Here is a 10,697-nt window from a genome sequence, read left to right on the forward strand (position 1 = left end):
CAATTGCTGTGTTATTTCGTATGGCTTGTCTCAACTAGGCTCTATCAGTTCTCTCTTGTCCCAAAAAAAAACGAAAAAAAAAAAAAAAGCAGATCTAAAGATGGTAATGCAGACAGAGACACAAGAGCATAGAGATTTGCATGTTTTGGTCTCTGGCTTACGTTTTGGAGCGGAGACGATCGAAGAAAGTTTTACTAACGGTGGAAAGAGTATGAGGATAAAATTCCAATCACAAAATCTTTTAATTTCACCAACTCTCGAATGTCTCAAATCGAAAGCACGCAGAATCCCACGAGTCCTGGGACAGACAAAACCACATACACGTACGGACATCTAAAAAAATCGGACCCAGCCCTTTGTATTGGGCCTCAATCTCCAGACCGAGGGCCCGGGGAGAGGCGTTTTTGCCGGTGCATCCTCTAAATATAATAATAATATAATATATAGCTGGAGATCACCTTGTTTTCAGAGCTCATCCTTGAGGCGCGATGTTACGTTAGTGGGTGGCGGTCTTTGTGCTACTTGTCATTGATTCGACATTTGTTTCTATTTTTTAGCAATCTCTGTTCTATTTCCTACTTTTTTTTCCAGTGTCTTCTGCGTTCGCTGAATGTAGTTTGTTACCAAGAACATGTTGATTGTCTAGGTTTGTGTTTCTGAATCATTCATTGGTTGGAACTTTTTAAACCTTTTTAAGTCATGGGACTTTCTTGTTACTAATTTGAGCATCAGAAGATCGTCTTCTCCGACCTCTCCACCCATAGCAATAGCACTGAAAGCTATTTTCTTAACCTTTCTTTCTAGCTCGATCCTATTTATATGTCTGCGTTAAAAACCCTTTCTTCTCATCTGCCGCTTTGGATGCCAAGTTCCACTCATCACCCATTTGTTTTGGGTGTAGACGGTGGCCAACTCCGTTCTTTTTTTTTATAGGGCCACATTGCACATCGGACCAGCTTGCGTCCCTGCCACTTGTTTCTCGTGATCAAATAATGTCAAGAGACAGGGCCACTGCTGTACAGTAGAAAACCTAATTTGGCTTGGTGGCCGCTGAATGATCTTAAATGGGCAATTAATAGGTTCGCCTTTTGGTTTGCGCTTTGTCGGAAGCTTTTGGTCTAAACTCATAGTCGTCGCCTCTTGTCGCCAATTAGGTGCCGCTTGTTTCCTTAATAAGTCGGTTCAAAGTCTACTGGCTCTACTGACTGGTTGGTGGGAATCATTAATACATTGAAGCTGCCCGGATGGATAGAATTCTCCGTGACGCATATTAAGTTGTTTCCTTTGTATCTTTAATTGCTCTTCTCCTTGCCTTATAGGTTCGTAAGACAAACCAACCTCTTATTTTGTCATCTAGGGCTCGTTTGGTTCGCGGGAAGCATTTTCCTTCCTAGGAATATGATTCCTGGGAAACAAATTCCTAGGAAGAGGATGCCTAGGAAAGTATTTTTGGCATGTTTGGTTGACCATGGGAAAGTGACAAATTTCCAAGATGCTTATGTTTGGTTGGCCATCCACTTTCCTAGGAAAATTATATATAATTCCTATTATGCCCTTAATAAAAATTAGATTTTTAATGCCTCTTTAATGCTTCTTTAATGCTGAAGGGACTTTTTGGGAAAAAGAAAAAATGGAGTGATTCCCGCCTCATGGAAAAGTAACTTTCCCATGTTTCTCATGGGAAAGACTTTTCCATGAAATGTGGGAATCACATTCCCATGGGAATATAACTTTCCCTTCTCTCTCCTTTGAAAACTCCAACCAAACAAGAGGCATCTTATTACTTTCCCGTTGACCACACTTTCCCCCCTTCTTTTCCCGCGAACCAAACGAGCCCCTAAATCTAAATGTAGTCTTGATTCCTTGGTGCACAATTTCGGGTCGCTGCTTCCTCGTCTTAAAAGAACATTTATGTTCTTCAGTCTTTTTTAAGATGCAAGCATATATAATGAATGAGACAAAATAGTTACTCTTTATCCTTGTTTTACATCTTGTGATTCGTGACAGTTTTTCCAAATTTAATTTCCTGAAACGGTAAAACCTATCTAGTTGCTTGCAGACTCCCATAAAGTACTCTTTTGCATCTCTATTCTTTATGTCAAACATTTCGGCAAGTAGAAGAAGCAATATCTGCACCTTCTAAGCCTCTCAGTAGTTAGAACAATTAAATTTCAAACTTTTATCAATAAATGAGTTTAAATAAAGTATCTTCCCTCCAGGTGTATCAATACAAGCTGCCCCAGAACTCTCTAATTGCTATCTAGTAACTCCCACTATTTTCCCATCTTTTTCTGAAATACATACAATCATAATTCTCGCTTTCCAAGGATCGAACATAGAAGCGAGAGCAAGAATATTTCGAATCTCTAAAAGAATGCCAATTATTATTTCTCTGTTTTTAAATTTTTTTAAGCAGTGTGCTGGTGATTCCCTCAAATACGGTGATACCTCCGTGGCCATCAAAAATATTATTTGTTACCTATGAATCCGCACCAATTTGCTTGTCTGGATTCTCGCATACTATCCATATTCATATTGCGACCTTACAGAATTTATTGGAGAGTCCGCATGAGAATTTATTGGACGTAAAACTGTATGGGTTAGAGAAACAGCATTTGTTTGGTTGCTTGTAAATATGGTAGCATCCATGGTTATTCTTAAGCAAAAGAAGGGAAATTTTTTCGATGTGCCCAAAGAATTTTTGTACCTCGAGGTCTGCACTGTTCTATATCTAGTTGATGGCGATAAGGAGCATGACTCTATCCCAACCACCAAAAGTGGCTGGGTTGGGGGCTTCCTCTGCTTTTAGCCTTGCTTCAATGGCCACCAATGCAATGCCCACTCTGGTGCTTTCACTCCTTGAGGAAGGATTCCCATCCCTCCTACTTTTGTTCAATTGTTTTGGTGATTTTTGTGACCGTGGAAAAATTTAATCAACTTCCTTCAGATAAAGGTTACTTGAATTCTTGGGTAGAATGATACAGGGTTCAGGCGCAACCGACTAGATTTCTATACTTCGGAAAGAGATTGTCGCATCCGTGCAATGTTTGAGATCGTGATAGCAGATTGGGGGGGCAAGCTGTCCACATTTTGGCTGCTTGTTTGTCGGACCAGGCCAGGTATGGACCCTATTAGATTGTGGTAGGAGAGAGACTGTGTTGTGGCATCCAGTTCGGAGATTTGTCGGTAGATCTTCTTCTCCCTTTCTCCTATCAGCTTTCGCCAAATATTTGCAAAATGCTTTGCTCACAAAGAGGTTGTTTCGGCTGTTCAAACCAAAAAAAAAAAGGTGGAAGGTAGGACTGAAATTGATGAAACAAACTTGATTGGATCAGTAGTATATATTTTTACCTAAATAGGTCATAAAAGTGGGAGACATAGCTAATTTACAATGAATAACAAAATTAAATTAGTTCAATTCATCCAATTAATTTCGGTTGAATTATTATGTTTGGCTACTAGAAAAAGTGATGGCCCGTGATATGGACAGCTTACTGAAAAATGGAGAACGGCATCGATAAAAGCCGATGCGGGTGGAAATCCACGGACACCGTAGATAGAGACAACTCATGGAATTGTCCCAACCGTAAATGGAAAAACTGTGTAAAAAGAAACATGCGGCCAAATATGATTTGGATTGAGTCGTTGGTGAAAATGACCGAAATACAATTTACATTTTCTGAATGATTTGAAACTGAATTGTTAACGACTAACTATTATCTCGAGATAGCAAGTCCTTGAATCCACCCATTAAGTTTTATTTCTGGGAAGCAAATCTTTTTTAATCACGCGTTAGTCTGTTAGTGCTGCTCGTAAAGTTCTGTATAGGTTTATTTTCCATTTAACAACATTCGCTACATTTTTTTTAAGGGAGATACACGCTCTTCCTTCTGCTGAAACATATCGGCTTTTGGTTGGGAGTCGAAGCGGCCGTGACGAGGAACCTCCAACAACCACCACAAACCGTGAACCCAGCCAGCACCATGATGCTCGCCGAAAGGCGCAAAAGGTGGCGGGCCTCTCGCACCGTATGAACGTGAGTTTAATATACCTGGTAGTTTGCATATCTATCATAGCCAGAAGTGCAAGCTATTGGTGTGCTATTATGCTGATGTGGCAGCCGATGGCAGCTAGATTTTTGATATCTCAATTTTAAAAACTGGGCTGATAACGCCATAAGCCGGATGCAGATGATGTTTGAATTTAATATACCAGCTGGTTTGCATATCTATCATAGGTAATTAATACAGCAGAGAATGCTATTATGCTGATGGTCATGATTCACATTGTAATGCCATAAAAGGGGCAATAGGAATGAACTAATATGTTAAAAAATACTATTTTTATTCGCCTAATAATCATGATGATATATTAAAGAGACCTCGACGTAAATGACATTGGAGGTGCATCCCCTGTCATAATAGCCGTTAGTTCTTCTAAAAATATTATTTAAATTTTAAATAAAGCTATGTCCTTTTTTTTTGTTGGATACGATATGCCCTCTATTTTGAATGGTGAAAAGACAAGAGGCCACGTGCTTTCGCACCCTGCCTTCAATAAAGAATTGATGAAATATTAAAACCTTATTTTAGTCTCGATGACAGCTGAATTATTTAAAATCTGCAGCAAAAATCCCAACTAGCAAATAGGACATTAAAAAATAGATGATGAGCTCGCCAGTCCAAACTTTGATATCACTCATCATAACATTACGGTTGCCCATGATCACTTGAAAAACGATGGGGTTAACCATATTTGATTTCTTGGCAAGTATTTGAAGAACCTCTCTCATTTGACCAGTTGGAATCTGAATATTTGCAGGTACTAGTGCCCAGAAAATCAAGTTGTGAGCCCCCATTGTTCAACTGTCTGCTCAAAGTCCTTTGCTTCTTAGTACTCACAATCCTTTCTTCGGCAAACTCGCTTGTGGTGAAATATTTTCACTGAAAAATGCAGTTGCATCTAAAGCAGACGATGGCTGAAGAAGGGCGCCGTTGGATAAATCTTCCAAGCCTTTGAGGTCATGCTGCATGCAGGTAGCACGAAAAATAGCATGATCAAGAACTAGAGGACAATCTGGAGAATTCTCCAAAAGGTTAATTAACGTTCAAAGGTATATTTGGCATGCTGATGATGACCTTGATACCTGCCCCCGATTTCTACAGATAATACCTACTTTAATCACATGCTCGCAAAGATTACCCAGCCTCGACCAAGGGCAATCACAGATTGAAAATTCTGAACCAGGATTCCATATTGTGTATACTAGGCTCCCATCAGATTGGGAAACAACCTTTGATAAGTGAAGGTCTTCCTCATCCAATAACACATCGAGATCTGAAATTTGCAATGCCCGATACCATGAATTGGTTGGAAGAAACTCCTCTATGTGATTTCTTAAAAGACCACATTCTTCAGTGTATTTGTGAAACCAATATATGGAGTAAAATTCAGTGGTTAATGTGTGCACCAACCAGTCGACTCGGTGCCATGAACTGGCATGCATGTCACTTAAGAGTTTCGATTTCAATTTTAAATGGTAGGACTCAATTACAGCATGAAGTTCTTGCTTTGAAACTGGAAGAGCCCTCATAGCAGCGATCCACATGTCTGAGAACAGATAAGGGAATAATAAGCATACTCTCAGAAAAATAACAAATACAATGCAAATGAATGTAAGGTTGGATACCTATTCTTGCCAACCATCGTTTCTTAAAGTACTCCATGAATTCACGCTGATCAATAAATATTTGCATGAACTCTTCTATTGTACCCATGACATATGGGCCACTTTTTGCACAGTACAAGATCTGTCCTAGCAGCCTAAATATTTCCTTCTGCACATCAAAATTGACGCATTTCTTCAAAAGGCCTTTAAACCAAGCACGGCGTACATGCCAAAGGCATAAAAAGACCCGACACTGAAATGTATCTCTGCAAGCCCATGATGTTTCAAATTTGTCAGCATAGTAAAACAAAATGTATAATAACAGCTTTAAGAAAAGTACCTGACGATGAAAACATCAAGAGATGGATCATCGACTAAGAAGGAATTTGGCCTCCATCCATGGTGCCTTGCTCGTGCTCGCTCAACAAGGGCATCCATCCAGTTACGTATATACGGACCATCAACACTAGAATTGATGACCCATGCAACAGGAATCACATTTTGGCATGAGTCAAAAACTAACGATGTATGCAAAGGATGCTGTAAAAGAAGGACAAAATATCAGGTGAAAGTGCACAAACATATAATATAAAAGAGAGATAAGTTATAACCTACAAAACTTTACTTCATTAATATAGGAACATATTCCGAAAGAGATATAGGAAATGGAGAAGAAAGCATATACCCGAAGCTTCTTCGAGCCAAAAGATGAATGTAAAGCTATGCAACCATTATGCCCATAACGAAGCATCTGCTGTAACTGCCATTCCGTTTGTATGCCTAAAACAAATGGTTCCTTTTTACAGTTGCCTCGGAAGAAAAAAACATACTTCTGATGGCGCTCAACCAAATGTCCACGCTTAGTGCATCATCAGCATGCAATTCGTATGTAGAATGGCGGATTACCCTTTCAATGTTACGAACATCATTTCTTTTCAGAAAATCATCACGATTACAAGGTCCACCATGTCTCTCCACCATTTCTACATGATGTTGAATGATGTTATCTAAAGAGATACCAACATAAAGCATACAAGTTATTTTTTGCCGCAGTCCTTCTGAAATCCGTGGAGCATACATGGCTCGGGTTTCAACAGCATCCCTATCCCGTAGACCATGACAGGGTGCCCCTGTCTTATCAACATGATTTCGCTGGTTATAGATGATGAGTGCTAGAAGTGGACGAGCATACAAGCGCTTAACAGTGAAATGGCAGAGACAGCCTCTCATCATGTGCCGCCTACCAGGCCTGCTACCCTTCCCTGATGATGGTTTATTATTCGGGCAATCGCCAGTGCTAGATTCAGAATGACGATAGTCTTCAGGACCATAAGAACACCAATATCTACATATGATTAAAAAAAACATATATTTAAAATTCTAGAGGCAATGAGATAAAATGCTTACACAACAAATTTCTTGAAAGCATACAGAGTATATTCGATATAACCATCAACCCTAGGCTTGGTAACACTTCCTTCAGATCGTTTTCTTCTAGACTCAATACGAAAACTTGCAGGGCATTCCGCATTTGACGATTCGCCTTTGACAAAATCGCCAAGTCGGGAGTAGGGAATCAGAGTAATATCATCACCACCCAGGCGACCTCCATCTACTTTTATCCAGTTCAAATTAGCGGCAGAAAATTCAGAAAGTGGAGGATCTTGAACAGGAAGATTTAGAATATCCTCCATACGCGGCATCTGAAAATAACAAACCTAACAATTGAAATATATGCATTGGAAACTCTCAGGTATTCCGTGAATGACTACTGTAAATATTCAGATTAGATTAAATCTTATACTATTGCCTGGATCAATTAGCAATCACAGGCGGTGTTTTTTTTTTTTTTTTTTTTTGGGTGGGGGGGGGGGGGGGGCGCTGAAAGGAGCCGTGAGATCTCACCAATTACATCTTAAAGCTTCCAGACAAAAGAAGAGGCACTCGATAGCTACCTACTTTCCAGAGTAGCATTTTCAGAAAGACAATGTAAATAGCAATTTTTAAACAAGATAAATAGGAGCACGTCTCTTGTGCCAAAAAGGAAATTCATGTGTGGTCCAGCTGGAGAAAAAACCTGAAGTAAAAGTGGATCACGCAGGTGAGCAAATATATGATGAAACACCTGTATTCCAATTTCTCAGAAATTATTTCTGCAGTTCGCAATGATCGCTTTGTATTTGTAATGCAGACTCGATGTAAGGCAGGTTAGGTCAATAGACTAGTGCTGTGAGTGCAGATTAAGATGTAATGCAATGTATAATGGATTTGCATCAAATTGTCAGCCCAGCAAACTGCATATGGATACAAATGTCTTTTACTTAGTTGAGTACAGGAATTTTACAAGTTTAGTCATATTTAAATATTTAGGTTTTATTTCAAGATTACTTCGCCTCCATCTCCTCCCAATCAATCTAAATGGAAACCAGAAAAAGAAAAGGAATAATGACTGAGGCATGTTTCAATTTTCATCTACGTGTCCTTTCCCAACACAACAGTCCTCTCCTCTCTCATACTCCAAAGCACTCCCAAACAATCCTAATACAACAGTCAACTAGTTCAGTAGGAAAAAGAGCTAAGGATAGAGGAAAAGAAAAGGCTCAGTTTTTGGACTACAGAATCAATTGAGGCTTACCATTACGAAGTCAGGGTCACTCACTGCTACATATTGTTTTGGATGGTAAAGTATGATATATACTTTATACTTATTTAACATTTCTGGCTCTTGATTACTTCATTTATTTGCCTCTGCATCACTTACACTTCATTCCCATCATGTCATGACCCAGTGGCAGATAAGAATGTAACAGTCATAGCAGGAATTATGATTAAGGAGTATTTATAATCAAGATAACTAGCAATTAATCATATAGAGCTTGTAATTTCATAGTTAAGCATGTCCATAACTAAGTATATGCATTGGCAAATCATCTATAGTTATTACTACTCTTTGTGAACGGCTGAGAACTTAAATCGAATGGAAATTGGTGTTAAAAAATATGTTCTTGAACAACGCTATTGCTCAATGAAGAATCCTTGAACTCTGATACTCCATTCATCGCACTTCGGAATCAAATAAAGTTGCAAGAAACCATTTTCAACATGAACTCAAGATGAATAGAACGAAACTTTTTATAAAAAAAGGCTTATTAAACCCTTCAGCAAGAAATCAAGAATCAGACAACAAGATTCGTTTCCGGTAGTCATCCAACAAAATTCAAGGAGTACAAGAAGAAGCCTTTCGCACGGAGAAAACCCTATAAACGGGGGTAGGAAAAATGCAAGAAAAGGATTCAAACATACCTGGAGGGAGGGAGGGGAAAGGAGCTCGAAACAGGAGCGAAGGGAAGGTGGCGACAGAGAAGAGAAAGGCGAGAGCTCTCGCGAGATTGGCCGCGGTCGCGAGCTAGGGTTTCTCGTTCCAACTAAGGGCGGGAGCGCAGAGCTAGAGTTTCACGGTCCTCCTCGAACGACGGAGAGGAGGGACCAGAGGGAGGTAGAGAGACTGAGATTTGCTGTTTACTTCTGAACAGCGAGGAAACTTCTCAGTCCATCCAAACCGTCCACCTGTGACGTCTAGCACGATGTGCAATGCATTGGCAATTCAAAAAGGAGGGACGGCGGCGACACGCTACGACAAGATAACGGAAGGTTTTCCATCTCAATTGCCGCGGGGTAAGTGGTAACAGATGAAACTAGCAAATACCTACTTAGATATTGGATAGCAAATACCTATCCAAATTTCATCCTAAAATCCATCAGCTATTCTTTTCTTCCTATAATATTTTAGCTGGAATGTGTTAAATTTACGTGAGTCATGGATATAATTTAGTCGAATTCATAATTCTATCAGAAAATTCAGTCTAATCTTACTAAATTATCTAAACAAATCCTAAGGCATATAATTTTATTTTTTCTTAAATAATAAAAATTATTTAATAAATAATATAGGCCAAAATTCAAATCTTTCCTAAGTTACAATGGCAAGCTTTAACTAATATGGAGTGCAAAAGATGGAAAGCATGTGGGATTATAAAAAATAGATGGTTGAACATGCTTCATACGTCATCATATTAGATGAGTTGGCCTTATATAACGAAATCGATAAATTGGAGTGATTTTTTTAGGTTCAAATATTGTTTAACATGATATGAAATTCAAGTTTGTTGGAGATAGCGAAAGTAAATTCACCAACTATTTATTACAAAGATTTTTGCATATACCTCTCAAAATTTCAGAATTTGCATGTGTGAATAATTTTTATTTTATGCAGTCCTACTAGAAATATATTTTTTTACATAAATATTCTTGCCTTTCACTTCCGTCGCCCGCCACCGTTCTAACTCGAGGTTAAAGAGACTTACTTACGGTTAAACTTTAATTGTTATTATTAAATGACCAAATTATCATGGAGTTAGCAATCGTTAGAATAATTGTTTAAGTGACTTTTGCATAATTACATGCCAAAGAGGACTTAATTATGAGTTACATCATATTCCTTTCACTTTCTTCTCCTTCATCGTTCGCCCTTTTCTTTCTTGCCCAATCATTAGCTTAACCTTAACAACTCAAGAGCTTGAGCCTTAGCTCGGTCCTTGTGTTAACTCAAGAGCTTGAGCCTTAGCTCGATCCTTGTGTTCCTTCTCTTCCCTCGAGAGCTCCATGACTTGATTGCACCTTCGAGAAGGCCTCCTCTCAAAAGCTCCATGGTTGGTTGTCCACCCTTCGCTCAAAAGTCCATGAGTTCGTGTACTGTATGTTTTTCCCTCTAAATTTCCTCTCATTCTCCTATTCCTCTTTTCCTCTTACCTTGTTTTTTCTCCCATAAATCTCCTGCTCCTCTCTGATTTAGCACAAAACCTTTATTTTTCCCGCAACCAAGTAATATTCTTTTCCGAAGGTTGACATCCCGTAATCTCTTGTTTTATAAACCTTAAGTCATGAAAGGACTGCTGTTACGGCCAAGACCGTGATTTTCCTGCTTTCACAATCAAACTTGAATAGAACTAAACTTGCATGATACAAAACT

At 39.0% G+C, this 10,697-nt stretch overlaps 1 protein-coding gene across 3 annotated transcripts; it reads right to left on the minus strand.

The window, feature by feature from the left end:
• Nucleotides 1–4,552: 4,552 nt before the first annotated feature.
• LOC103720796 lies at nt 4,553–9,125 on the minus strand. 3 transcript variants are annotated; one of them, XR_005513826.1, is made up of 6 exons: nt 8,972–9,125; nt 7,100–7,371; nt 6,354–7,013; nt 6,009–6,208; nt 5,690–5,837; nt 4,553–5,610 (listed from the first exon to the last, which is right to left on the minus strand). XR_005513826.1 is itself a non-coding variant. In XM_026810091.2 (6 exons), exons 3-6 carry the CDS (start codon nt 6,417–6,419, stop codon nt 5,108–5,110), a joined length of 1,014 nt encoding a protein of 337 aa, XP_026665892.2. In that variant the 5' UTR covers nt 6,420–7,013; nt 7,100–7,371; nt 8,972–9,125; the 3' UTR covers nt 4,553–5,107. The 3 variants fall into 3 exon arrangements, 2 of the variants coding, with proteins under 2 accessions (XP_026665892.2, XP_026665894.2); XM_026810091.2 differs by having other exon boundaries at nt 5,690–5,934; XM_026810093.2 differs by lacking the exon at nt 7,100–7,371 and having other exon boundaries at nt 5,690–5,934.
• Nucleotides 9,126–10,697: the final 1,572 nt, after the last annotated feature.

This window comes from Phoenix dactylifera, chromosome 11, assembly GCF_009389715.1.
Source record: "Phoenix dactylifera cultivar Barhee BC4 chromosome 11, palm_55x_up_171113_PBpolish2nd_filt_p, whole genome shotgun sequence".
Lineage (NCBI taxonomy): Eukaryota > Viridiplantae > Streptophyta > Magnoliopsida > Arecales > Arecaceae > Phoenix > Phoenix dactylifera.